General features: G+C 44.0%; 1 protein-coding gene across 2 annotated transcripts in view; it reads left to right on the top strand.

Moving 5' to 3' along the window:
* Positions 1 to 2,086: 2,086 nt before the first annotated feature.
* Positions 2,087 to 25,617, top strand: part of fam199x (family with sequence similarity 199, X-linked) — a 36,005-nt gene continuing 12,474 nt past the window's right edge. For both annotated transcript variants that reach the window (XM_059976712.1, XM_059976714.1), the window contains exons 1-4: positions 2,087 to 2,157; positions 14,658 to 14,858; positions 22,216 to 22,444; positions 24,613 to 24,765. In XM_059976712.1, coding sequence (XP_059832695.1) covers positions 14,692 to 14,858; positions 22,216 to 22,444; positions 24,613 to 24,765 — 549 coding nt within the window. In that variant the 5' untranslated portion in view covers positions 2,087 to 2,157; positions 14,658 to 14,691. The remainder of the gene's footprint in view (positions 2,158 to 14,657; positions 14,859 to 22,215; positions 22,445 to 24,612; positions 24,766 to 25,617) is intronic.

A 25,617-nucleotide genomic window follows, 5' to 3' on the forward strand; every position in this document is an offset into this window, starting at 1 on the left:
TAGTAAGAGGAATCCTATCGGTTAGTCCTGATGAAGGGTTTTGGCCTGAAACGTCGACAGCGTTTCTCCTTATAGATGCTGCCTGGCCTGCTGTGTTCTACCAGCAGCTTGTGTGTGTTGTTGTTTGAATTTCCAGCATCTGCAGATTTCCTCGTGTTTTCCCTTCCAAGGACCCCGTCTAAACTTCTTGGCTGCCCCAAAAGTAGTCAGCACAATCATAGATCCCACCCACCCTGACATTGCCTCTTCTCCCTCTTCCCATCGTGCACAGAATACAAAAGCCTGAAAGCATATACCATCAGACTCAAGAACAGTTTATACCCCACTGTTATAAGACTACTGAACCTAGTACAAAAGGATTGGCTCTCGGACTCACAGTCTTCCTTGCAGCCTGTTGCCTGCCTGCACAGAAACTGGAACACTTTATTCTGCATATTATTGTTTTCCCATGCACTACCTCAATGTATTGATCTGATGAAATGATCTGTATGGATGGCATGCAAAACTGAGTTTACCACTTTACCAACACAAACCAATTTAATCTTTTAAAACAGAAAGCCTGGCATTTCTGTTAGTCCCCCTGCAAAGTATCTGAAGTATCCTTGAAGTGCAATGTCATGTAGAAAAAACAGCTTTGGGAGGTTGTATGTGTTGGGCACTGCACGTAATGCGGATGTCACTGGGAGTTACTGCAGTCACTGCGGAATTAATGAGAGTCACCGGGTGTTACTGGGGTGTTGGGATCAATGGGTGCCCTGGGGGATTGCTAGGAAACACTGGGAGTCACAGGGAATTACTGGCAGTCACTGGAGATTCACCAGGTGTCACCAAGTATCACAGGGTGTCACAGAGGGATTACCATGTTCCATGGGGAAATCATTAGGAGTTACCAGGGAATCTTTGGGAATCACTATGAAGGCACTGGGGCACTGAATTCTTTTGGAATCTCTGGGAGTCACTGGGGAACCTTTGAGCGTCACTCTGGATTCTTTTAGAATCTCTGGGAGTCACTGGGAACTCTTTAGGAATCACTGGAAGGCACCGGGGAATCTTTGGGACTTCAACCAGAGGTCATGGGTTAAGGGTGAAAGGTGAAAAGTTTAAGGGGAACATGAGGGGGAACCCCTTTACTCAGAGGGTAGTGAGAATGTGGAACAAGCTGCCGGCACAAGTGGTGCATGTGAGCTCAGTTTCAAAGTTTGGATGTGCAATGGACGGTAGTGGTATGGAGGACTATGGTCCCAGTGTGACTTGTAGCATTTTTATGTATTGCACTTTACTGCCCAGTGATACTAAACCTGATTCTGACATTAACATTTGTCCAATAAACATTGTATCTCTGAAAAAAGGATGCAACTAGGCAGTTCAAGTGTTTTGGCATGGACTAAATGGGCCAAAGGGCCAGTTTCTGGGCTGTACTTTTCTATGACTAAGAAGTCACTGGGGATCACGAGAAGTTATTGGGAATCTTTGAGTCACCAGTGAATCTTTAGGGATCTTGAGGAGTTACTGGGGATCTTTGAGAGTCATCAGTGAATCTTTAGGGATCCTGGGGAGTCACTGGGGGTCTTTGAGAGTCACCAGTGAATCTTTAGGGATCCTGGGGAGTCACTGGGGGTCTTTGAGAGTCACCAGTGAATCTTTAGGGATCCCGGGGAGTCACTGGGGGTCTTTGAGAGTCACCAGTGAATCTTTAGGGATCCCGGGGAGTCACTGGGGGTCTTTGAGAGTCACCAGTGAATCTTTAGAGATCCTGGGGAGTCACTGGGGGTCTTTGAGAGTCACCAGTGAATCTTTAGGGATCCGGGGGGGGGGTGGGTCACTGGGGGTCTTTGAGAGTCACCAGTGAATCTTTAGGGATCCCGGGGGGTCACTGGGGGTCTTTGAGAGTCACCGGTGAATCTTTAGGGATCCCGGGGGGTCACTGGGGGTCTTTGAGAGTCACCAGTGAATCTTTAGGGATCCCGAGGAGCTACTGGGCATCACTAGGAAGTCACAGGGAAACCTTTGGGAATCACTGGGGAACCTCCCTGTTGTTGGCACAGGGAGGCCGCTGCTGCCCCCTGTGGCTGGCCGGAGAGCGGCAGCGGAAGTGAGGTCAGCGGCGGGACGGAGGCAGAGGGACGCGTCGCGGAGCCGCGGTGGCGGCGGCAGCGGGTGAGTCCGGGGAGGGAGTGATACCCGGAGGGGGATCCCGGGCCGCATCAGTCCCCGTTCCCGGGAGTACGTGAATGTCAAGCCGTCGTCGTTCTGCCCCCTGTCCCGGCGCCGGGTCCTGTGGGCGGTGGGAACCTTGGTCTCTGGTTTACCACTCCCGGGCCCTAGCCCTAGACCCGGCACGCAGCGGGTGGGGAGATCCATTCCTCTATTCCCTGCGGTGATGGGCCCATCCAAGCTCCAGGTCCTAAGGGTGGTGGGATCTCTGTATTTCTGTCTTGGGTGGTAGAAGTAGAGACCCTGTTCCGTTCTCCCTCCCCCCGGGCTGCAGCTCCTGCCCTGAATCCGTGTGCATGATGGTACCTTCGTACTTGCTCCCCCCGGTCCTAGGTTCACGTTATGTCGGGGTGGGGGGGAATGACGGGGACACAGTCTTAGCACTGGCCCTTAACCCCGGATCCTGTGGTAAGTGACACCTCTGTACCTCAATCTCTGCGGGTGGCCCTCACTCTCTATCCCTTCCGGGTCTAGTTCCTGTCGGTGGCGACACCTTTGTACCTCAGTCTGTGTGGGTGGTCCTCAGTCACTGTCCCCTCCGGCCCCAGGTCATGTGGGTAGTGACACCTCTGTACTTCAGTCTGTGTGGGTGGTCCTCAGTCTCTGTCTCCTCACGTCCCAGATTCTGTTGGTCGTGGGACTGCAGTCTCTGTCCCCTTGGGTCAAGCTCCTGTGTGTGGTGGCATTCCTCTACGTCAGTCCCTGTGGGTGGTGGGTCTGCTGTCTCTGTCCCCTTGGGTCAAGTTCTTGTTCATGGTGGCAACTCTCTACCTCAGTCTGACTTCACTCCACCCCACCCCCAAGACCCATGACTTCCTAGGTGATGAAATCTCAGTTCCTTTCTTACCCCAGTCCCCTCGCTTCCCTGCAAGTGGTGGGACCTTGGTCTCTCTCATCCCCTCCCACAGCAGGTCCCTGTGAGAGCTTTAATTTTTACTTAGAGATACAATGTGACTTTGCTTCAGTTGCTGTCTAAATGCTTTGCTCTGTGCCGCTTGGTGTTCACTGTTCTTACTTTTTATAAAAATTTGCTGTTGTACAACTGAGATCTTACCAAAAAAACTCTCCATTTTATCTGTATAAGTTCTTTGAAAGAGCCATGCAATTGGTTGCCTCTTTACTTTCAATTATTGTAACAGTGCGACTCAGGGACAGACCCTTGTGTTTTGTGTTGGCAGCAAACACAATGCCAAGCTAATCTAAATCTCTGATGCTTCTAACTGATCGATATCCTTCCATTCCTGGATTGTTCGTGCATTTAACAGCCTCTTAAACACTACTTGTAAACACGAGATTCTGCAGATGCTGCAAATCTTGAGCAACACACACAATATGCTGGCGGAACTCAGGTCAGGCAGGCTCTGGAGAGATAAACAGTCAATGTTTTGGGTTGAGACCCTTCACCAGGAAAGGGGGAGAAGCAGAATAACAAGGCAGAGGGAAAGGGAGTTGTACAAGCTGTCAGGTACTGCCCCCTTCCTTTCAGTCCTGATAAACAATCTCAGCTTAAAACGTTGACTGTTTATTCCCCTCTATAGAGTCTGCCTGACCTGTTGAGTTCCTTCAGCATTTTGTGTGTGTTGCTCTTAAAGCACCATTGTTGTGTTTGTTTTTGGTACCACCCCTGACAGTCCATTTAAGACACCCACCATTCTGAAAACACCTTGCCCTGAGTTTATTCCCCCAGTTCCTGCCCCAGGATGGTGACTCGCTTTCCCCAGGGCTTACAGCCGGCTCTTGGGTCGTGCTCAGCTGCTTGGTCACCTCTAAACGTCATCGGAAGGAGGTGAGCTGAATGCAAGGTGGTGTGGGTGGCACCTGCTGGCAGCCTTGACTCAGAGCAGCTTTGCCTGCCTACTCCTTGTCCCTGAGTCAGCTGCTCGTGTTAATCCAGGGAACACACGCTCAAGGGGCTGACTCAGGCAGCCTCGACTCTGATTCCACAAACAAGGCATGTGAATTTTCATGATCCAGTCTTCAGTCCGTGGTAATACATGGGGAATGCTGCGTTGCTGGGAGCTGCTGATATGATGAAATGTTTTTACCAGGTCCCCTGTAATGGTCTCCTGATGTTTTATTAATGCAGAGCATGGTAGCATAGGGGTGAGTGTAATATTTTATTATTTATTTACTTAGAGAGAGTCCTTCTGGCCTGACAAGCTGCACACCCCAGTAACATAGATATTTAACCTTCAGCCTAATTTACAGTGGACCAATTAAGCTTTGGACTGTGGGAGGAAACTGGAACACCCAGAGGAAACTCTCATACATACAGGAAGACCATACAAGCTTTCTTACAGAAAACACAGGAATTGGGACTCTGAACTCTGACCCCTTAAGCTATCATTGCATAATGCTAGCTATTACACGACATTGGCACCTGGCAGCACGAGCGATCAATAGCCTGGGGTTCAATTCATGTCTCTGTCTGTTCTCCCCATGACGATGTGGGTTTCCTTCCACAAAGGTGTACCAGTTAGTAAGTTATGGGCCATGCTATGTTGGCGCTGGAAGTGTGGCGATATTTGCGAGCTGCCCCCAGCACATCTTTAGACTGTTGGTTGTTGACACGAATGATGCATCTTGCCTTGTGTTTCCACATACATGAGAGAACTCTAGCTGGTGATTTTTCCCTAAAGTAACCTGGTTTATACTCAAATCTCAAGAATTCAAAACTTCTAAATTTACCACTGTGAGCTTCTGCTATGCCAGTTACAGAGATGCATTTTTATAAACAAGTTTCCTGGAATTAATTTTATTTATTTTCATTTATTTGTTTTATTTAGAGATCCTTGCAAAACAGGCCCTTCAGCCCATTGAGCTGTGCTTCAACAGACTACCAATTTAATCCTTGCCTAATTATGAGGCAATTTACTTACTGCCCATTAAGCCACTGGCATTTCAGGCAACAAAGAATGTCGTCCATCTCTGGTGCTGTTCAGGGCTTCCTTCATCATATCAGTGGCTCAGTTTTCACTACTGTCAGTCAAGCAAGTTTTTGAGGCTCAGGAATACTGTCGCACTCATAAGTAGAAGGATTCTTCATTGCTGTTTCCATAACAGTATTGTTTTACCAGTCAGCGTTGTTAGCTCTGAGCTGTGGCTGGCCTCTAAACTGTGACCTGTTTGGCATGGGGGACCTTGTCAAGAGCCAAAGCATAAAGCCCTGACTCTAGCCAACATAGCTCTCTGGGTGACTGAGGCACATAAGCCTCCAAACCCTATGACAAGGTTGTGGTCCACTTGGAGGAGGGACAATTTGCAATGACTAATTAACCTACTAACTAGTGAATCTTTGGACTATGTGAGGAAACTGGAACACCCAGAGGAAACCCACATCTTCGTGGGGAAGACATACAAACTCCTTTCAGAGGACGCTGGAATAGAACTCCAATCTCCAATGCCCTGAGCTGTAATAATGTTGCACTAACCACTATGCTACCGTGGCACCCTTAATTTTGGAAGTTGTGATCAAATTTTTGTTCTTGCACTTAATTGCACTAAGAATGTCACTTTTTGGGAATCATTTGAGTCCCTGTGTGACTAATTCACATTGAAACAGTTTGCTGTTTCTTTGAATTTATGCTGTGAGAAAAAGTCACAGTAAAACTGTAATGTTTTCCTGATTGCATTTTTTTTTGATTCTCTGGTTAAAGTTACTGCATATCCAACATCCAAAGTTCAGATAAAAGGGATCGGTGTAGGTAAGTACACGGAGGGGCAAAGGGCTTGTTTATCTGCTGGTGACAAGTTGAAACTCAGTTCAATTAATAGTCTGAGGTTTGTGTTTCCTTGGTCCTCGATTGTTCCTACTGTCCTATATTTGGACAAGTTCTTAGGGGACTGTCAGGGCATTCAGTGCTGTTAGCTTTTGGTTTGTATCTATGGGGGAATTGTCACACTGCCAAGAATATCTTCTGCTTTCCAAAGTGTTGCAGAAAAGGCTGAATTAAACATGGGATGAATGTGTGCCAATATATACAGTGGAAGATGTGGTCTGCAAGTTACAATGGTAGGTGGGAGGTAGGTTTCCATCCATTTTTCACCTAGATGGGGCAGCATGGTAGTGTAAGGAGTTTGTGTGTTTTCCCTGAGACTGTTTGAGGTTGCTCCCGTTTCCTCCCACATTTCAAAGGCATATGGCAAGAGTTAGTCAGTTGTGGGCAAGTTACATCAGCATGGCAACATTTGCAGGCTGCCTCGCACAATCCTGACTGATTTAATTTGACCAAACTACACATTTCATTCCATGTTTTGACATGCAAGTGAAAGATAAAACTAATACTTATAATTTTTTTTAAATTTAATTCAGAGATAGAGTGCAGAACCGGCCCTTTGGGTTGTGCCATCCAGCGGCCCACCAATTTAACCCAAGCTTTATCATGGGACAGTTTACAATGACCAATTAACCTACAAACAACATACAAACTTGCTTACAGAGAACAGCGGAATTGAACTCTGATGCCCCGAGCTGTTACAGTGTAATGCCGTGATAATTAGCTTACAGCAACACAACTAAACACAAGTTAACAAACTTAAGAAACACACACAAAATTATGGTGGAATGCAGCAGGCCAGGCAGCATCTATAGGGAGAAACGCTGTCGACGTTTTGGGCTGAGACCCTTCGTCAGGACTAACTGAAAGGAAAGACAGAGATTTGAAAGTAGGAGAGGGAGGGTAAAATGTGAAATGATAGGAGAAGACCAGAGGGGGTGGGGTGAAGCTGAGAGCCAGAAAGGTGATTGGCAAAAGGGATACACAGCTGGAGAAGGGAAAGGATCATGGGACAGGAGGCCTAGGGAGAAAGAGAGTGGGAGGGGAGCACCAGAGGGAGATGGAGAACAGGCAGAGTGATGGGCAGAGAGGAAAAAAAAAGGGAGGGGGGGAAAAAACTAAATATATCAGGGATGGGGTAAGAAGGGGAAGAGGGGCATTAACGGAAGTTAGAGACGTCAGTGCTCATGCCATCAGGTTGGAGGCTACCCAGCCGGTCATTTTAGTTGTGTCATTTAAGGTAAAATTGGATAGGTATATGGACAGGAAAGGTTATGGGCTGAGTGCGGGTAGGTGGGACTAGGTGAGATTAAGAGTTTGGCACGGACTAGGAGGGCCGAGATGGCCTCTTTCCGTGCTGTGATTGTTATATGGTTATATGGTATATAAGGTGTTGTTACTCCAACCTGAGTGTGGCTTCATCTTGACCGTAGAGGAGGCCATGGATAGACATATCAGAATGGGAATGGAATGTGGAATTAAAATGTGCGGCCACTGGGAGATCCTGCTTTCTCTGGCGGACCGAGCATAGGTGTTCAGTGAAATGGTCTCCCAGTCTGCGTCGGGCCTCACCAATATATAAAAGGCCACACCGTGAGCACCCGACGCAGTATACCACACCAGCCGACTCACAGGTGAAGTGTCGCCTCACCTGGAAGGACTGTCTGAGGCCCTGAATGGTGGTGAGGGAGGAAGTGTAAGGGCAGGTGTAGCACTTGTTCCGCTTACAAGGATAAGTGCCAGGAGGGAGATCGGTGGGAAGGGATGGGGGAGGGGGGGGGATGAATGGACAATGGAGTTGCGTAGGGAGCGATCCCTGCAGAAAGCAGAAAGTGGGGGGGAGGGAGAAATGTGCTTGGTAGTGGGATCTTGTTGGAGGTGGCGGAAGTTACGGAGAATTATACGTTGGATCCAGAGGCTGGTGGGCTGGTAGGTAACAAACTTGAAATAACATAAATTAAGCAAGTCACTGAAAGCAGGTGATCTAACTTCTGATCCAAGCTAAAGCTTTTATTTGTACATGGCTGGCCTGGTTGAATTTCTGCCCCATTAGGGCTCTCAAGATGTTATTCATGACAATGGTCGTGTCCAGGGGAGATGTTTAGACACTCACTGATTCACTCTGAATTTCCTAGCTATGATGGGAGCTGAACTTGGTCTCTGTACAATGATCCAGTTGTATACTGTCCTACCTATGGTCAGGTTCAGAATCAGAATCGGGTTTATTGTCACTGGCATGTGTCATGAAATTTGTTAACTTAGCAGCAGCAGTTCAATGCAACACACAGTATAAAAGAAGAAAGTAATAATAAATAAGTAATATTAAATAAGTAAAGCAATTGCTGTATGTGTATATTGAATAGATTAAAATTGTGCTAAAAACAAAGATATATAAAAAAAATGAGGTATTGTTCAAGGGTTCAATGTCCATTTAGGAATTGGATGGCAGGGGGAAGAAGTTGTTCCTGAATCACTGAGTGAGTGCCTTCAGGCTTCTGTACCTCCTACCTGATGGTAACAGTGAGAAAAGGACATGCCCTGGGTGCTGGAGGTTCTTAATAATGGACGCTGCCTTTCTGAGACACCACTGCCTGAAGATGTCTTGGGTACTTCAGGCTAGTATCCAAGATGGAGCTGACTAGATTTACAACCCTCTGCAGCTTCTTTCGGTCCTGTGCAGTAGCCCCCCCCCCCCCTCCTTCCCCCCGTCCCAGTACCAGACAGTGATGCAGCCTGTCAGAATGCTCTCCACGGTACATCTTTAGAAGTTTTTGAGTGTATTTGTTGACATACCCAATCTCTTCAAACTCCTAATGAAATATAGTTGCTGTCTTGCTTTCATGTTGTTCTAAAGGACCTGTTTCTGTGCTGAATCTACCCTCATGTCATTAGTGGCGATTATCGTGGTTTCTGGTGCCCCACAAGCGACCAGGAGACACAGAAGATTCTTCAAGAAGGGTTAAACTTTAATTTGCAAATCAAAGCTGAGACAGTCATTGAGCCAGTCGCTGATTGCCCACCGATCCTTGTACATAGCATTTTTTATAGCAATCTCCAGGTTTAGTTGTATTAGCATATCCAATCGGTCTACAGTTGCGTATCACAAACATCCGCCACTATTGTTTCTACCCATTGACTTAATCATGTTCTAATCTACATCTCTTAGCTACCTCTCATTAACACACCATTATCTTCTACATTTTTAGGATTTCATTCTCCTACTAAATTGGATACATGCATAGCAAATAGCAAGCTCAAAGCTGACTACATAGTTTTGGTTACACAGCAAACAATGCAACTTTTATACTCCAATATATCCCCCCCTTTGAGCTCACGCAGAGAAAGAAGACTTAAGAGTCCGCGCACAAAAGCTCCAATAAACTCAAGCACTTATTCCCAAATCTTGGGTTAAACTATAATTTCCTGCGCCAAGACCTCAAAGTATTCTCTTCCTGTTACCCTGGGCTGCTGAGCCAAAAACCTGTCCCTTTGTACGTGAGACAGGGAAAAAAAACTCAGAAGCCCTTACAATCTACTCCCACACTGTTGTATTGCTGTTGTTCGTCCTGCAGGTGTTGTAGGCTGTAACAATACATTTTTGGTGTTTCTTTCTCCACTAAGCTTGCTTCAGTAATTGCCACGAGCATCGGAAATTGTTTGGTTGCAGCACGCATTACAAGAGACTTGAGACAAGGAAGAAAACAGCACAGCACAAGCGCACAGCTCAACAATACAATACTGACAGTTATTGCCATTTTAGTCAGCATTGCTCCCCACCCTCCGAGTCTACTTTCTAACCAGTCAAATAACTGATGTCCGGACCCTGCATTCTGTTTAACTTCCTTTCTTAGACTTTTCAACTTATACATTGCCTTAGTAAACGATCCTTCTGGACTAGTGTTATTTGGTATAAAAGTACAGCACTCCTCTCCAAACATCACACAAACTCCTCCTTTTTCTGCCAACAGCCGGTCCAATGCTTGTCTATTTTGCCACGCCATTTTGCTAGTTGCATCTAACTGTTGTTCCAAGGCCTCCAATGCATCATTGGTATAGTTGATGAATCTTTGCTGATTGTAATATATATAATTTATCCATTCAACATTCCTAATAGTTCCTATCAAGGGTAGAAATGTTTAGAAGCCTGCAGCAATCTCATTTCTCGCCTTAAATTCATTAGGTCGATAACTCATCAATGCTAACGGTAAAGCATCGACCCAATTAAGTTTAGTATCTGCACAAGTTTTGTTCAATTTGGCTTTCAGGGTTCCATTAATTCTCTCTACCATGCCCTGTGACTGAGGGTGGTATACACATCCAAGTCTTTGCTTTATCCGCAGCGCTTGTAGTACCAATTTGACCACTTTCTCGATAAAAGCTGAACCATTGTCTGAGCTAACTTCTGTAGGTATTGTAAACCTTGGGATCACTTCATTTGTCAGAAATTTTACCACTGTCTTTGCCCCTTGATCTCTTGAAGGTACCCATCTGCTAAATCGATCAATTACTACCAGCATGTATCTTTTCCCTCTCACTGTCTTTATCATGTCTACGTAATCGATCACTAGATGTTTAAATGGTCCTTCAGGTACAGGAATGTGACCTATTGGGGTTGTAATTCCCTCCCGAACATTATTCTGTGCGCATACCTTGCACAGTGACAAGACAAAGTCCACTGAAGCCTGTAAATAAGGTGACCAAAAACCATCCTTCTTTATTTTCTTTATCACTTCCCCCCCCCCCCCCCCGTGCAATGGTCAATCCCATGTGCTTCTGAAATCAGAATCAGCAGTAGAGGGGTGGGCGCTACCAACAAACCATCTTCCGTGCTCCACAAGCCTTCTGGGTTCTGCTTGGCCTTCGTCTCCACATTGTCGGTTCTGCCAAAGTTGCCTTACCTTGTATTTCAATTAGGTCCTCTACCACAGGTTCTGGAGCTGGGCTTACCTGGGGGGGCAATGACAGCTGATGTACATCCAGACGCTTTTCTGGCTGCCTCGTCCGCAGCTTGATTTCCCTTTGTTAATACATCATTTCCCTTTTTATGTGCCTGGCATTTTACTATAGCCAATGCTTTAGGTTCCATCGTGGCTTTTATTAAGTCTAGAATTCGCTGACAATGTTGTATGGGATCTCCACTACTTTTTTTAAAAACCTCTCTGTTTCCACACTGCCCCGAACAAATGGCATACTCCATGAGCATATGCCAAATCAGTATAGATGTCTACTTTCTCACCTTCCATCATTTCACACGCAGCTGTCAGGGCTTTGATTTCCACTAGTTGGGTGGAACACGGTTGGGGACAGGACTCCATCCTAATAATCATATAGCTCAACTGATCCTGCTGCACTACTGAGAACCCTGCATGATTTCCATCATAATCCCTATAACAAGAGCCATCTACGAACAGAACCTTTTTATCTACATCTTCTAGTGGTTCTGACCGTAAATCTGCTCTCAATTTGGCAAATGCCATCATTTTCCCTACACAATCATGGGGTTCTCCTTCATAGCCCAAAGGGACAAAATCAGCTGTATTACTGGTAGTGCATCTCTGTATAGTTATGTCAGGAAATGTCAATAGCATCTGATACGCTGCTATCCTGGCTGGCGTCAGCACAAATTTCCCTCTTTCCAGCAATTCTGCTACTTTGTGGTGTGTGTACAGAATCACAGGATAGCCCAGGGTTACAGATGATGACTTTTCATATGCATGATACAGCGCCGCCAATCCCTGATAACAGGGTGGATACCCCTGAGCCACCTCATCTAGTCTCGTACTGTAGTATGCTATCGGCTGCTTTGCTTTTCCTGTGCCTGTCTCTTGTGTTAGAACCGCCGTGACATAACCCTCCTGTCAGTTGGATACATACAAATGAAAAACCTTCTCATAGTCAGGCAAAGCTAATGCTGGTGCTGGCTGCAATTCCTGCTTAATAGTATTGAAAGCTATCTCTGCCTCTCCATTCCACTGCTTTTTCCTTCTTGTATTGTCTTTTTTCCTCCTCATTATCCCAAACTTGTACTTCTCCCTGCATATTTACTATTCCCGTCAGCAGGGGGCACTGCTTAGGGGGTACCTTCCTCATTATAGGGAGGGGGCTTTTCTGTTTCTTTCACGTCCGGGTATGGAGCTGAAGGCAGCTTCTCACTGTACCTCCCTCTAACAGGCTGTTTCTCCAGCACCTTATTGTCTTCCTCGCTTGTAATCAATATTCTACCTGTCCTCCTCAGTCTTTCTCCCTCCGTTCTGAAGAGTTTTAGCACTTCCATTTCTCGTTCTCTTTTTTGCCCTCTTCTTAGATTTATCTTTTGGTTTGTAATTTTTAATTAGTGCCTCCATTTCTTCGCACAAGCTTACATCAAACGTTCCTTCTCTTGGCCATTTTGTGACCAGGTTTTTGGTTCTCTTTTCCCATTTTTCTGAAGTTTTTGTGATCTCATATTTATTTACTGGGATTTTTTGCTCAGAATCTCTACTGCCGTTCCTTTACCTGTCATGTTGTTCTCTCTTTTTAAGGTATTTCAGAGATTCACAGTCCATTTATTGGATAATATCATTTACTCTTAATTCTATGCCTAGTCTATTGTCTATCTACCAGCGCTTTAAACTATATATTGGACTGTCCTTGTTTCCTCTTCTGTTCTGCCTGTACAGACCTCTGTTCAGAGTGGTATTCACAGAACTTTCTCTTTGCACCTCGTTTATTCAGACCCTTATCTCTTAAGGCGGTATCCACGAGGATTTTCTCTATTTTTCTTTCCCTGCTCGTTCAGACCTTCGTTTCATACGAAGTGGTATCCACAGGGATTTCCTCTATTTTTTCTTTCCCTGCCCGTTCAGACCATCATTTCATATGAAGCGGTATCCACAGGGATTTTCTCTATTTTTCTTTCCCTGCCCGTTCAGACCTTCGTTTCATATGAAGCGGTATCCACAGGGATTTTCTCTATTTTTCTTTTTCCTGCCCGTCCAAACCTTTGTTTTATACGAAGTGGTATCCACAGGGACTTACCAACACCACGTGGAATTTTTCTTCACTTAACTTCTTATTAGCTTATTTGTACTTACCCTCACTGCAGTGTCCTTGATCAATCCTCTGAGCCTCCTGTTAACCCCCAATTCTGCCAGATTCTTTGGAGAGACCCTTCAGCAGTGGTCCCACACTTCTGAGACTCCCAATACCAACAGAATTATTAGTCCAAATTGTCGCAAAAAGCGCTTACCTTTTGTTTGGGTGCACCCTTAATTCTGTTAGTCTTGTGGGGGTCCCTAGAGGACTGGGAAGCGTCCCCAGTCTGCCGTTTTCTTTCCAGTCCTGTCAAGGTCGCCAATTTTGTCTTAGTTTCTCATGCCCCACAAACGACCAGGAGACGCAGAGGATTCTTCAAGAAGGGTTAAACTTTAATGTGCAAATCAAAGCTGAGACAGTCATTGAGCTAGTCGCTGATTGTTCACCGATCCTTGTACATAGCATGTTTTATAGCAATCTCCTGGTTTAGTTGTATTAGCATATCCAATCGGTCTACAGTTGCCTATCACAAGTACATCCACCACTATTGTTTCTACCCATTGACTTAATCATGTTCTAATCTACATCTCTTAGCTACCTCTCATTAACACACCATTATCTTCCACATTCTTAAGATTTCATTCTACTAAATTGGATACATGCATAGCAAATAGCAAACTCAAAGCTGACTACATAGTTTTGGTTACACAGCAAGCAATGCAACTTTTATACTCCCAATATGATCATATTACAACATCATTTCTTCCCTGCCCTCTTGATTATTTGGCTGCCCTTGCATTGATTGCACCACACCACTGAAGACTGTTTTTGATTCAGTAAGGCATAGTACCTTTCCGGCAGCGCAGTAATGTAGCGATTTACAGACTGGGGTTCAATTCTCACCATAGTCTGTTGGTATGTTCTCCCCTTATGAGTTCCTTGGAGCTTCAGCTGGCATTTCTGTAGGTTTACAGGATGGGGCTGCTAGCCCCACAACCAATCCTCTTTTTGCAGCCAAGCTTGAGAACATCCGTGGCGCAGTTTTGTTTAAAGATAATTAACTTTATTTGTTACCTGTACATTGAAACAGGTAGTAAAATGTCTTACAGAGAGCAGCGGGAATCCATAAAGACGTAAGACATCAGAGTAGAATTCAGCCATTCAGCCCAACGAGTCTGCTGTTGCTATTCTATCTTGACTGATTAATCATCCTTCTCAACTTCATTCTCCTGCCTTCTCTCCATAACCTTTGACACTAACTAATCAGCAACTTCTCAACCTCTGTCAGCTTTAATACCCAATGACTTGGCCTCCACAGCTGTCCATGGCAATTAATTCACCACCTGGCTAAAGAAATTCCATCTCACCTCTGTTCTAAATGGACATCCCTCTATTCTGAGGCTGTGCCCTCTAGTCGTAGACTCCCCCACTGTAGGAAACATCTTCTCCACGTTCACTCTATCTAGGCCTTTAAATATTAGGTAGGTTTCAATGAGATTTCCCCCTCCCCCCATTCTTCTAAACTCTAGTGAGTACAGGTAGAACCCTGGCTGGTGTTTGCTAGTGCTGTAAAACTAACTGCTACTCTACTGTGCCGCTCCTCTGCATCACTGTACCACTACACTGTCTGTTAAAACCTTCTTTCTTTGACAGGTTTTATACCCGCACATCAATTATTTAACAAAAAATGTCGGATGATTTGTACGGCAAGTTCCTGGCACCGGATGAGCCATTTCCCTTGATACCCCAGAGGGGGCACACCAGTGATGTTGCCAGTCTTGATGTCAGTGACTTTGGATGCCAACTTTCATCGTGCCATAGAACTGACCCACTGCACAGACTCCACACCAACAGGTAGGTAACAGCAGTCTGCCCATATTCTATAACCTTTGGTTTTGTTGGCACTGAGAATTGGAGTCATGACTTGATACCTGTTAAAGTGTTAAAACTTGTGGGGTGTGCAGAGGGAATGAATTTCAGCAGGGAACATAGACTCATCTACACTTTGTATTCACACTAAAGCTATTTCTGTAAGTTACTTAATATTGTGATAAATAAATCTCTCTGGGTGCCATTTCACAAATGTATTTATTCACATCTGCTGGGCCCTGAAAATGCACATTAGCGATTTAAAAGAAAAGTTTGCAGAGTAAAAATATCAACAATTATTTTGCTTCTGTCCCATTTACTGAATTGGTGCTACATTAAGGTATGTTCTGCTCAAATATTGTATGAATTGTGGACTTAATTTACGTAAGTCCACAAAGTCCCTTCCAACCCTTTGATCTACACCGCTCAGCAATCCCTTATTTAGCTTTAGTCTAATCATGGGTCGATTACAATGATCTATTAATTTGCTAACTGCTACGTTTTTGGACTGAGAGGAAAGCGGAGCATCCAAGGAGACCTTCGCATTCTGCAGGGAGACGTGCAGTCTCCTTACAGATGAATCTGGAACTAAACTCTGAGCTCTGCCTGGAGCTGTGAAAGGGTTTAACTAACTGCTACACTACCATGGTGCCCTATGGCCCAGCTAACAAATTTTATATTGACCTTCTGCCAGCAGATTGTGTTGTCAATCTACCTTAAATCTGGGCATGTGTTGTACTGGCTTCAGAAATCTTATGAAGTTGTTGGTTTGGAGGGTCTTGGGTTCTGGAATAAAGACAGAGATTTGCTGATTATGCTGCCTCTTGTGTTTTAGTTCTGATTGTGAAGAAGATGTGGGTTGAATTTGCTTATGAGAGAAGATGCAACTTTGAAAGACTGTGGAATGTATACTCAGTGGCCACATTATTAGGTGCCTCCTTTATCTAATAAAGTGGCCGATGAGTGTACGTTCATGGTCTTCTGCTGCTTACCCCATCCACTTCAAGATTTGAAATCTGTTCAGAGAAGCTCCTCTGCACACCATTTGAGTTACTGGTGCCTTCCTATCAGCTTGAACCAATCTGGCCATTCTCCTCTGACTTCTCTCATTACCAGGGTGCTTTCATCCACAGAACTGCTACTCATTGGATGTTCTTCACACCATTCTCTACAAACTCTAGAAACCATTGGTGTGAAAACCCCAGGAGATCAGAGGTTTCGGAGATACTCAAACCACTCATGGTTAAAGTCGCTCAGATCATATTTTTTCCCTATTCTGATATTTGATCTGAACAACATCTGAACCTCTTGACCACGTCTGCAGGCTTTTATGCACTGAGTGCTACCACATGATTGGCTGATTAGATATTTGTATTAACAAGATGTACAGGCGTGCCTAATGAAGTGGCCACTAAGTGTGTGTTTCTAGATATTCAAATGCAGAAGGACTGAAATGTCAGCTCTTTTTAATTCTCCACAGATGCTGCTGGGCCTGCTGAGTACTTGCAGCATTCCCAGTTTGTGTCCCAACAGATCAGTGCCTATCCCGTCTTTCCTTTTTGTCCCAATGTGAATATTTCTGCATTTATCCGTCCATTCATTCTGTTATCTCTTCAATTCTTTTAAGAGGTCTTTTAAGAGACCTTTGGAAAGGTACATGGAGCTTAGAAAAATAGATGGCTATGGGTAACCCTGGTAACTTCTAAGGTAGTGGCAGAGGGGCCTGCACTGTGCTGTAGGTTTTCTATGTTTCTAGTTCAAAGGTGGCCTCTGAGTGTATATTCCTCTGATTGTTGTACAGGCATTTGAATGGAGTATTTGTGAATGGAGTGTGCTGTTCAATTTTTGTATCTTCTGGCATTGCCTTTTGTCAGGGGTTGTCAAACCTTGCAAATAGAAACAAGACAAAGGAACCCAGTGTGAACTAGATGCCTTTTCTAGAGCACTACTGTGATCACACCTGGCTGAGTAACATAGTCTACACTTCTTTGGTGGTGCTCAACTGGGCTGCCAGGGACATGGCACATTTCCCTAATCTCCTGAGGAAACGGAGACATTGTTGAGTTTTTTTGGCCATGGAATCTTCATTGTTGGACCAGGGCAGTCTATTGTTGATGTCTTTGTGGATTGTCGTCATGGAGAAGCTTGAGATACTGAGAGCGATGCCGTCTGGAGCTATGCTCCTGGTAGGATCACCCATGGCGGTAAAGTCGAGGGTGAGGTCCCTGACAAAAGAACAATCCAACCGAGACCTCAATGGTGGAACAGGCGGACGAAGTTACTTCGAGCTCAACACCTGTGAAGACAGATGAAGGCTGCAACAAATCCATCAGCTCCAGTCGTCATGGTTTCCATGCCATTGGAATCAGTTGGTTGACTTGTGAAGTATCCTGTGCTTCTTGGAGTGCAACATCAAGTACACGTTAAACAAATACACACACAGGCGTCTTCACTGTGGGCCACATCTTGATTGGACTCATAAGCCACTTGAGAGCCCATAAATAGATCAACGGAACGAAGACAATCATCCTTGACCTTGAGGGATAGCCATGACAATGGCGACGATGGATTGTTAAATGTTCATTACTAGAAACCTGAAGCTCTAGCACTCTCGACCTCAACAGTGTTGATGTTCACAGGAGCAAATCCACTCCCCCTCCCCACACCTCCTCCCTTTCTTGACCAGCTCTTTGTTGTCATGATAATATGCTACTACATTCTCAGTCTGCTTTCGGCACTCCAACTCATCATTATTTGAGACCTGGCACACTACGGTGGTATCTTCTGTAAACTTGTAGATGGAGTTAGAGCAATACCTGGCCATGCAGATGTGAGTGTACACAACAAAGTCGCTGTTTTGTTTATACAATTTTCATTTGTTGTGTTTTTTGGTGGGAGTGTTTCTGATTATTATCCTTACAATATGATGAAATTCTCCCTGTCAGCAAGCTTCTCACCAGAGGAAATAAACTTTTTTTTAACCACACTATAAAGTCTTTAATTCATGTTAAGTACCTCACTTGATTAATTCATAAGCTATACTTATTGTGCTCCAGGCAAGATGGCTTCCTCAGGCGATATTTTCCAGATGGTCACCAAAATTGTCTATTTCACTTCTTCTACATCTTTTTTTCATTTTAAGTGTGTTTCTGGTACTGATAGAGCCTGCAATTTACAATTTGAAAATCGATTGAGTAATCTAGAGCTTTGCTGCCTCCGAGAAAATTCCAGGTCATGAGCAGCCTCAAGGCAAAGAAGCTTAGAGACAGGGCACAAGCCCATGATTGACTCCTATTTCTCAGTGATTAAAGCATTGAGGAAAATTGAAATATCGAGGTGAATGCGGAAGGCGAGCGAGTGTTCAGCGCTGACTACCTGCCTCTCACTCACTGCTCCCGAGGGAAGGCCTTTGCTTTTGAGTTCTCTCTCTCTCTCTCTCTCTCAATGCTGTTGGAGGATGTTACCAAAGTTCTATGATTTATGGATTGTGCTGTGGACTGTAGTTAAAATTGGACTCTTTCAGTTTTATATTTTTATATTCTGTGTTTTCACCCATTCTTTCTTGTTGCCTTTTGGGTGATTTATTTTATGTGGTTAGGTTGAGGTTTGGTGTTACTGTTGACGTATGTAAAATTTGTTTTTATATGGGGGGTTGAGTTTTGATGTTCTTGTTGACATTGGTGCAATTTGTTTTTATGTGGGGGGTGTTGAGGTTTGATGTTCACTTTCGCAGGATTAGTTTTTTTTGTGCATGGAAGTGGGGTTGATGTTTTCTTTGAACGGCTCTAAGGTTTTCTTTGTTTTCTGGCTACCTGGACAATACGAATCTCAGAGTTGTATACTGCTGACATACGTCGATAATAAATGTACCTTTGAACCTTTGAAGCCTCAACACACACAAAATGCTGGTGGAACACAGCAGGCCAGGCAGCATCTATAGGGAGAAGTGCTGTCGACATTTCGGGCCGAGACCCTTAGTCAGGATTAACCGAAAGGAAAGATAGTAAGAGATTTGAAAGTAGTGGGGGGAGGGGGAAATGCGAAATGATAAGAGACCAGAGGGGGTGGGATGAAGCTAAGAGCTAGAAAGGTGATTGGCGAAAATGATACAGAGCTGGAGAAGGGAAAAGATCATGGGACGGGAGGCCTCAGGAGAAAGAAAGGTGGGGGGGAGCACCAGAGGGAGATGGAGAACAGGCAAACAACGAAATATGTCGGGTGGGTTAAGAAGGGGAGGAGGGGCATTAACGGAAGTTAGAGAAGTCAATGTTCATGCCATCAGGTTGGAGGCTACCCAGCCGGTATATAAGGTGTTGTTCCTCCAACCTGAGTTTGGAGTTTGCAGGATCTCCCAGTGGCCACACATTTTAATTCCACGTCCCATTCCCATTCTGATATGTCTATCCATGGCCTCCTCTATTGTCAAAATGAATCCAAACTCAGGTTGGAGGAACAACACCTTATATACCGGCTGGGTAGCCTCCAACCTGATGGCATGAACATTGACTTCTCTAACTTCCGTTAATGCCCCTGCTCCCCTTCTTACCCCATCCCTGACATACTTAGTTGTTTGCCTGTTCTCCATCTCCCTCTGGTGCTCCCCCCCTCCTTTCTTTCTCCCGAGGCCTCCCATCCCATGATCCTTTCCCTTCTCCAGCTCTGTATCACTTTCGCCAATCACCTTTTCAGCTCTTAGCTTCATCCCACCCCTTCCGGTCTTCTCCTATCATTTTGCATTTCCCCCTCCCCCCACTACTTTCAAATCTCTTACCATCTTTCCTTCCGGTTAGTCCTGATGAAGGGTCTCAACCCGAAACGTCGACAGCGCTTCTCCTTATAGATGCTGCCTGGCCTGCTGTGTTCCACCAGCATTTTGTGTGTGTTGTTGTTTGAATTTCCAGCATCTGCAGATTTCCTCGTATTTAACCTTTGAAGCCTGTTTGGTCCAATGTGACCATAAGAAACAGGGGAATTAGGCTATTTGGCCCATCAATTTTCTCTGCCATTCAATCATGGCTGACATATTATCCCCCTCAACCCCATTCTCCCACCTTCTCCCTGTAACTTTTGATGACCTGTCTAACAAGAACATGTCATGATGTCCTGATGTTATTCCTAGTAGTGTAATCTTAGTCCTGCACTGAGGTGCTGCGCCCCTACTTTACCAAGTCTTTCCTTCCTGATGTGTTTTCCAGTCTCCTTGGAAAAAAAGCAAGACTCATTTACACATTCAGTGTTGTTGTTTCTTTCTGCTTTTTTAAATATAATTTGTGGTGTCTCTCAGACACACACATTCAATTTTGTATATTTGGGCATTTTAAAATTAATTCCTGTTTGTGGTGTCCCTGAGACTTCTGGGACTCATCAACAGATTTGATTTTATTTGTTTTTTTAATATAATTTCTCTATGTGGTATCTGTAAGACCCATTAACGCATTAAATTTTGTATCCTTGTACTTTTAATAATCTCTGCTTGTGGTGTCTGAGTTCACATCTTCTTGCCATTTAGTTTCTCAGGTGGATAACCTCACCTTACCCTAACCATCACAGGTTTGACCACGTTCCTCTCCCATCTGTGCTGTATATTGTGACACCTAAACTTGGAGGTGTTCTCTAGGGTACCAGAAGTATGATCAGCCAGTGGCAGGTGAATATACGATGCAGTTTGTACCAGTTTTTTTGCTTCCTCTGACAGTGATGCTGTTACCTGAATTAGTAAGTCTGAATAGATCACTGCAGCACATAGTTACACAGCTCACATGTCTAGCCCCACGCTGTCACTGATCTTGCAGTGGATTGAGCTGAGAATAGCAAAGCATAATCATACAGCATAGAAGTAATCCCTTCATCTCACCAAGTCCACCCTGATCATTAGGTGTTCCACGAATCCTGCGTTAATTATAAACACAGGAGATTATGCAGATGCGGGATATTGAGAGTAACATGTACAGAATGCTGAAGGAACCCAGCATCTATGTGGGGAAACAAACAGTCGATGTTTCGATTCGATGCCCTTTATCTAGGGAAGGGTTAGATTGATTATGGGGTAGATTAAAGGGTTACGTTAGGCCTGAACTATGCTGTAATGTTCTGTGCTCTGCCTACACATTAGGGACAATTTATACTGGCCCACTAAACTACTAACCAGCACATCTTTTGGGATGTGTGAAGGAAAAGAAAGTGCCATGGAATAACAAAGCTACTTCGGGTGCTGCGATAGTTTGCACAACGCTATTATAGTTCAAGGTGTTGGTGTTTGGAGTTCAGTTCTGGTGTCCTCTTAAAGAGGGTTTGTGTGTTCTTCTTGTGACTGTGCATTTCCTCCGGGTGCTCTGGTTTCCTTCCACAGTCCAAAGACATACCAGTCAGTAGGTTAACTGGTCCTGTGATTAAGCTAGGGTTAAATAGGTGGTTTGCTGGGTGGTGCGGGTCATTGGGCCGGAAGGGCCTGTTCCATGCTGTATTTCTATATAAATAAATAAATATCTCCTGAAGACAACCATACACTCAGTGAGAATGCTGCTGTCCGTGTGGAGTTTGCACACCCATGCCTCAAACACATGACCTTCATTTTACCTTCCCAATATGGTGTCCAAGCAATTTCCAGATCCTCCAGAATCCAGTGAGAACTGGGTTTTATTCTTGCTGTGAATATGAAGGGGAAGGAGAAAACAGATTACATTTGGAGTAACATGGAAAACAAATTCCTCTTCGGTCATTCGCACATTTCTATCCTAGTATTTCCCCTTGTCTGGAGCAGAAACAGTTGATTTTATTTAGAGATACAATGCGGAACAGGCACTTCCGAACCATTGAATCATGCCATTCAGTAACTTGTCTGTAGGTCACTGGCCTAATCACAGGACAGTTTACAATGAGCAATTGATCTACTAACTGGTACATCTTTGGACTGTGGAGGGAAACTAGAGCACCTGAAGAAAACCCACACAGTCACAGGGAGAACGTACAAACTCCTTACAGATGTCACTGGAATTGAACACTGAACTCCAGAACATCCCAAGCTGTAACAGCAGTGCACTAATCACTTTGATCTCATGCAGGTTCATGTATTTGAGGGACTTTTATAAGCACCATCAGATCTCTGAACGCACAGCTCACCAACCCATGAACATTATCTCACTATTTTTGCTCACTATGTGCACTATTTAATACATATATATTCATTTATAGTCTGTTTTTATATATTACTGCTGAAATTTATGAAACAGCAACTTTCATGACGTATGCCAGTGTCATTAAACTTGATTCTGAATTATATCAGAAGTATTAATATGTACTAATACTTCACAGAAAATTTTAGAAGTATTTTGTTTGTATGCAGATGGAATTTGACTTCCTGTGGAACGAGCGTTGCCAGCTCCGAATGCAGTGAGGAGCTCTTTTCCTCAGTTTCCTGTGGAGATCAGGAGGACTGCTACTCTCTGCTGGATGATCAGGAATTCACTCAGAATGCATCCTTTGACCTCTTTCCAGAGGGTAGTGTCTGCAGTGATGTGTCTTCCTCGATCAGTACCTATTGGGATTGGTCGGACAGTGAATTTGAGTGGCAGGTGAGCCTAAACAATTTTATGCCTGCAGTTTTAGCATTAACCATGTTTTCCATATGACACAGGAGCAGAATTAGGCAATTTAGCCCATCCAATCTGCTCCACCATTCCATCATGTTTGATTATCATCTCTCTCCACCCCATTCTCCTGCCTCCTCGTCATAATCTTTGACACCCTGACTAACCAAGAATCTATCAACTTCTGCTTTAAATATTGATAACTTGGCCTGCACATCTGGCTGTGACAATAAATTCCACAGATTCTCCACACTCTGGCTGAATAAATTCCTCCTCATCTCTGTTCTGAAGGGATGCCCCTTTATTCTGTGGCTATGCCTTCTGGTCCACTGTCAGAAACATCCTCTCCATGTCCACGCTATCTAAGTCTTTCAGTATTTGATAGGTTTCAATAAGATCCCCCCCCCCCCACTTCAATCTTTTAAACTTCAGTTAGTACAGACACAACACAGCATGCTTTTTGTCATGCGTCAAACAACGCTAATTGTTTTTGCTCTCACCACTTACAGAGATCATTCTTCTCAGTTCCATATTTAATCCCTTTTTGAAAGTTATATTTCTGTTTCCAAAGTTCAAAATAAATTTTATTGTCAAAGTACACATGTCACCATATACAAGCCTCGGATTCATTTTCTGGTGGGCATACTCTATAAATCTATAGTATAATAACCATAACAATCACTGAAAGACAACCCAACTAGGGCGTTCAACCAAAGTGCAGAAGACAACAAACTGGCAACCACAAAAAGAAGAAATAATAATAATAAATAAATTTGCAAAAAATATCGAAAACATGAGATGAAGACTTCTTTAAAGTGAGTCTGTTGGTTGTGAGAACATTTCAGTGATGGAGCAAGTGACACAATTTACTCCAAATCTTTGCTTATTACATAAAATATCTCTTTTCGTTCTTTTGCTTCTGTTCATTAATGCCCAATTTTTTGATCAAAGGATGCAATTTCTTTGCTTATTCTATTAAATTTAAGTATGACTAGTCAGAGAATTATGCAGCACAGAAACAGGGCCTTTGGCCTGATTTATCCATGCTGGACAAGATGTTCACCTCAGCTATTCTCATTTGCTCACATTTGGCTTTTGTCCCTCTAAACCAGGGGTTCCCAACCTGGGGTCCACAGACCCCTTGGTTAATAGTAGGGGTCCACAGCATAAAAAGCAAGTGGCCTTCATTTTATCTTCCCAAGATGGTGTCTGAGCAATTCCCGGATCCTCCAGAATCCAGTGAAAACTGGGTTTGGTGCTTGCTGTGACTGAAGGAGAGGGCAAAAACAGGCATTTAGAGTTACATGGAAAAGGAATTCCTCTTTGGAGATTGCAACCTGCTCTAAACTTTGCACCTGTACAAATGTCTTTTAATTGTAATTGAACCTGCCTCTAATGTTGTGATTTATTATGCTAAATTGCAGGAAGGTAGGAAATATAGCCATTTCTTGGCCACGTGACTATTGTAACTCAGTGAGAAATCTGCATCTTCAAATAATGGGTGAAAAATAATATTGACTTGGTTCTTTCTTGGCAAATAAATGTTCTGTGTGTAGCAAATTGTCAGTTTTGAACACTAACTATTGAGCAAATTTCTGTAAAGTGCTCAAAGTTTTTCAGGTAGAGATAGAGAGGACAGCCAGTGACTGTTTTCCACAGCAGACTTGTCTAATATGTGAGCTCATCATTTTAAGATGTTTGAAGGAAAATGTCAAAGGTTGTTTTTGTTTACACAGAGATTGCAATGCACCATCAGGGGTGGTAGTCTAGGCAGATAAGACAGGGAGACTTAGGAGACTCTTAGATAGGCACATGGATGAATGTAAAATGGAAGACTATGGGAGTTCGGCATTAGATTGAAGCATTAGGTTAAAAGGCCGGGATAATATTGTGGGCCTACTGTGCAGTAATATTCTATGTTCAATAACACTTATTGCTGTGAAAGTTAACATGTTTCTGGAGCGAAGACATATATTGATTGTGTCCTGCCTACCTGGTGTTAGGTATTAATTACAATTGTGTAGTTGGGCTTAAAATGCATTACAGTTAACACATTTACTGATCGTAAAGGTGTTGTTGTCACGTTGTTCAGGTCAGTGTTTTGAATCTACCTTTTATTGGTTCATACTTAACATTTACTGATTCTTTTGCAGCTGGCTAGCAGTGATTTTGCCAGTGGAAGTGATGTCTTGTCTGATGTGGTTCCCAGCGTCACTAGTTCTCCGTGCCCCGTTCTAAAGAGAAGAAGTAAGCAGCACAGAAGTTTGGATGAGCTTCCGTGGAGTGCAATGACCAATGACGAGCAGGTACTTGGTCTTTGGTTTCACATCTTCTGTGGGATGATTGAGCAATCATTAACATAACGGAGTTAGCATTGTGGTTACGTAAGAGAGATTAGCTTTGTCAAATGTACATTGAAGCACTGAAACCTACAGTGAAATATGTCATTTACGTCAATGACGAACATAGTTGGAGGATGTGCTGGGGACAGTCTGCAACTGTCACCATGCTTCTGGTGCCATCATCGCATGCCCCCACCTTGCTAGCTCTAACCTGTACTCTTTGGAATGTGGCAGGAAATTGGAGACCTGGAGGAACCCAGACTGTCACAAAGAAAATGTGTAAACCCCTTACTGACCCTGGAGGGAATGGAAGTCTGTCACTGAACACTGTAATAGCGTTGCGTTAACTGCTACACTATCATGCTGCCCAACATTACCTGGTTTGCAATTCAGATGTTTTGGAGGTAATGATCAGCAACACAAGTTAAAGTCTTGCCACTGTGATTTGAACAATTCTTCAAATAAATTTTGTCTTTTTAAGGATAAACATAGCCATGTACCCAAAGGAAGAGGCTTGCCATCTCTGGCCCATGTTTGACTTGTTAAGTATTCCCTGAAATACCTGAACAAGACATTCAGTTCATAAGCTGCTCACATACCACGAATGTTTTGTTTATGATTGATTCACTATATAATGCACCATTAACTAATTATAAGACCATAAGATATAGGAGCAGAATTAGGCCATTTAGTCTGCTCCGCTATTTCATCATGGCTGATCCGATTTTCTTCTCACCTTCAATCTCCTGACTTCTCCTTATATCCCTTCATGTTCTGACCAATCAAAAATCTATCAACCTTAAATATACATAAAGA

Source organism: Hypanus sabinus, chromosome 8 (genome assembly GCF_030144855.1).
Source record: "Hypanus sabinus isolate sHypSab1 chromosome 8, sHypSab1.hap1, whole genome shotgun sequence".
Lineage (NCBI taxonomy): Eukaryota > Metazoa > Chordata > Chondrichthyes > Myliobatiformes > Dasyatidae > Hypanus > Hypanus sabinus.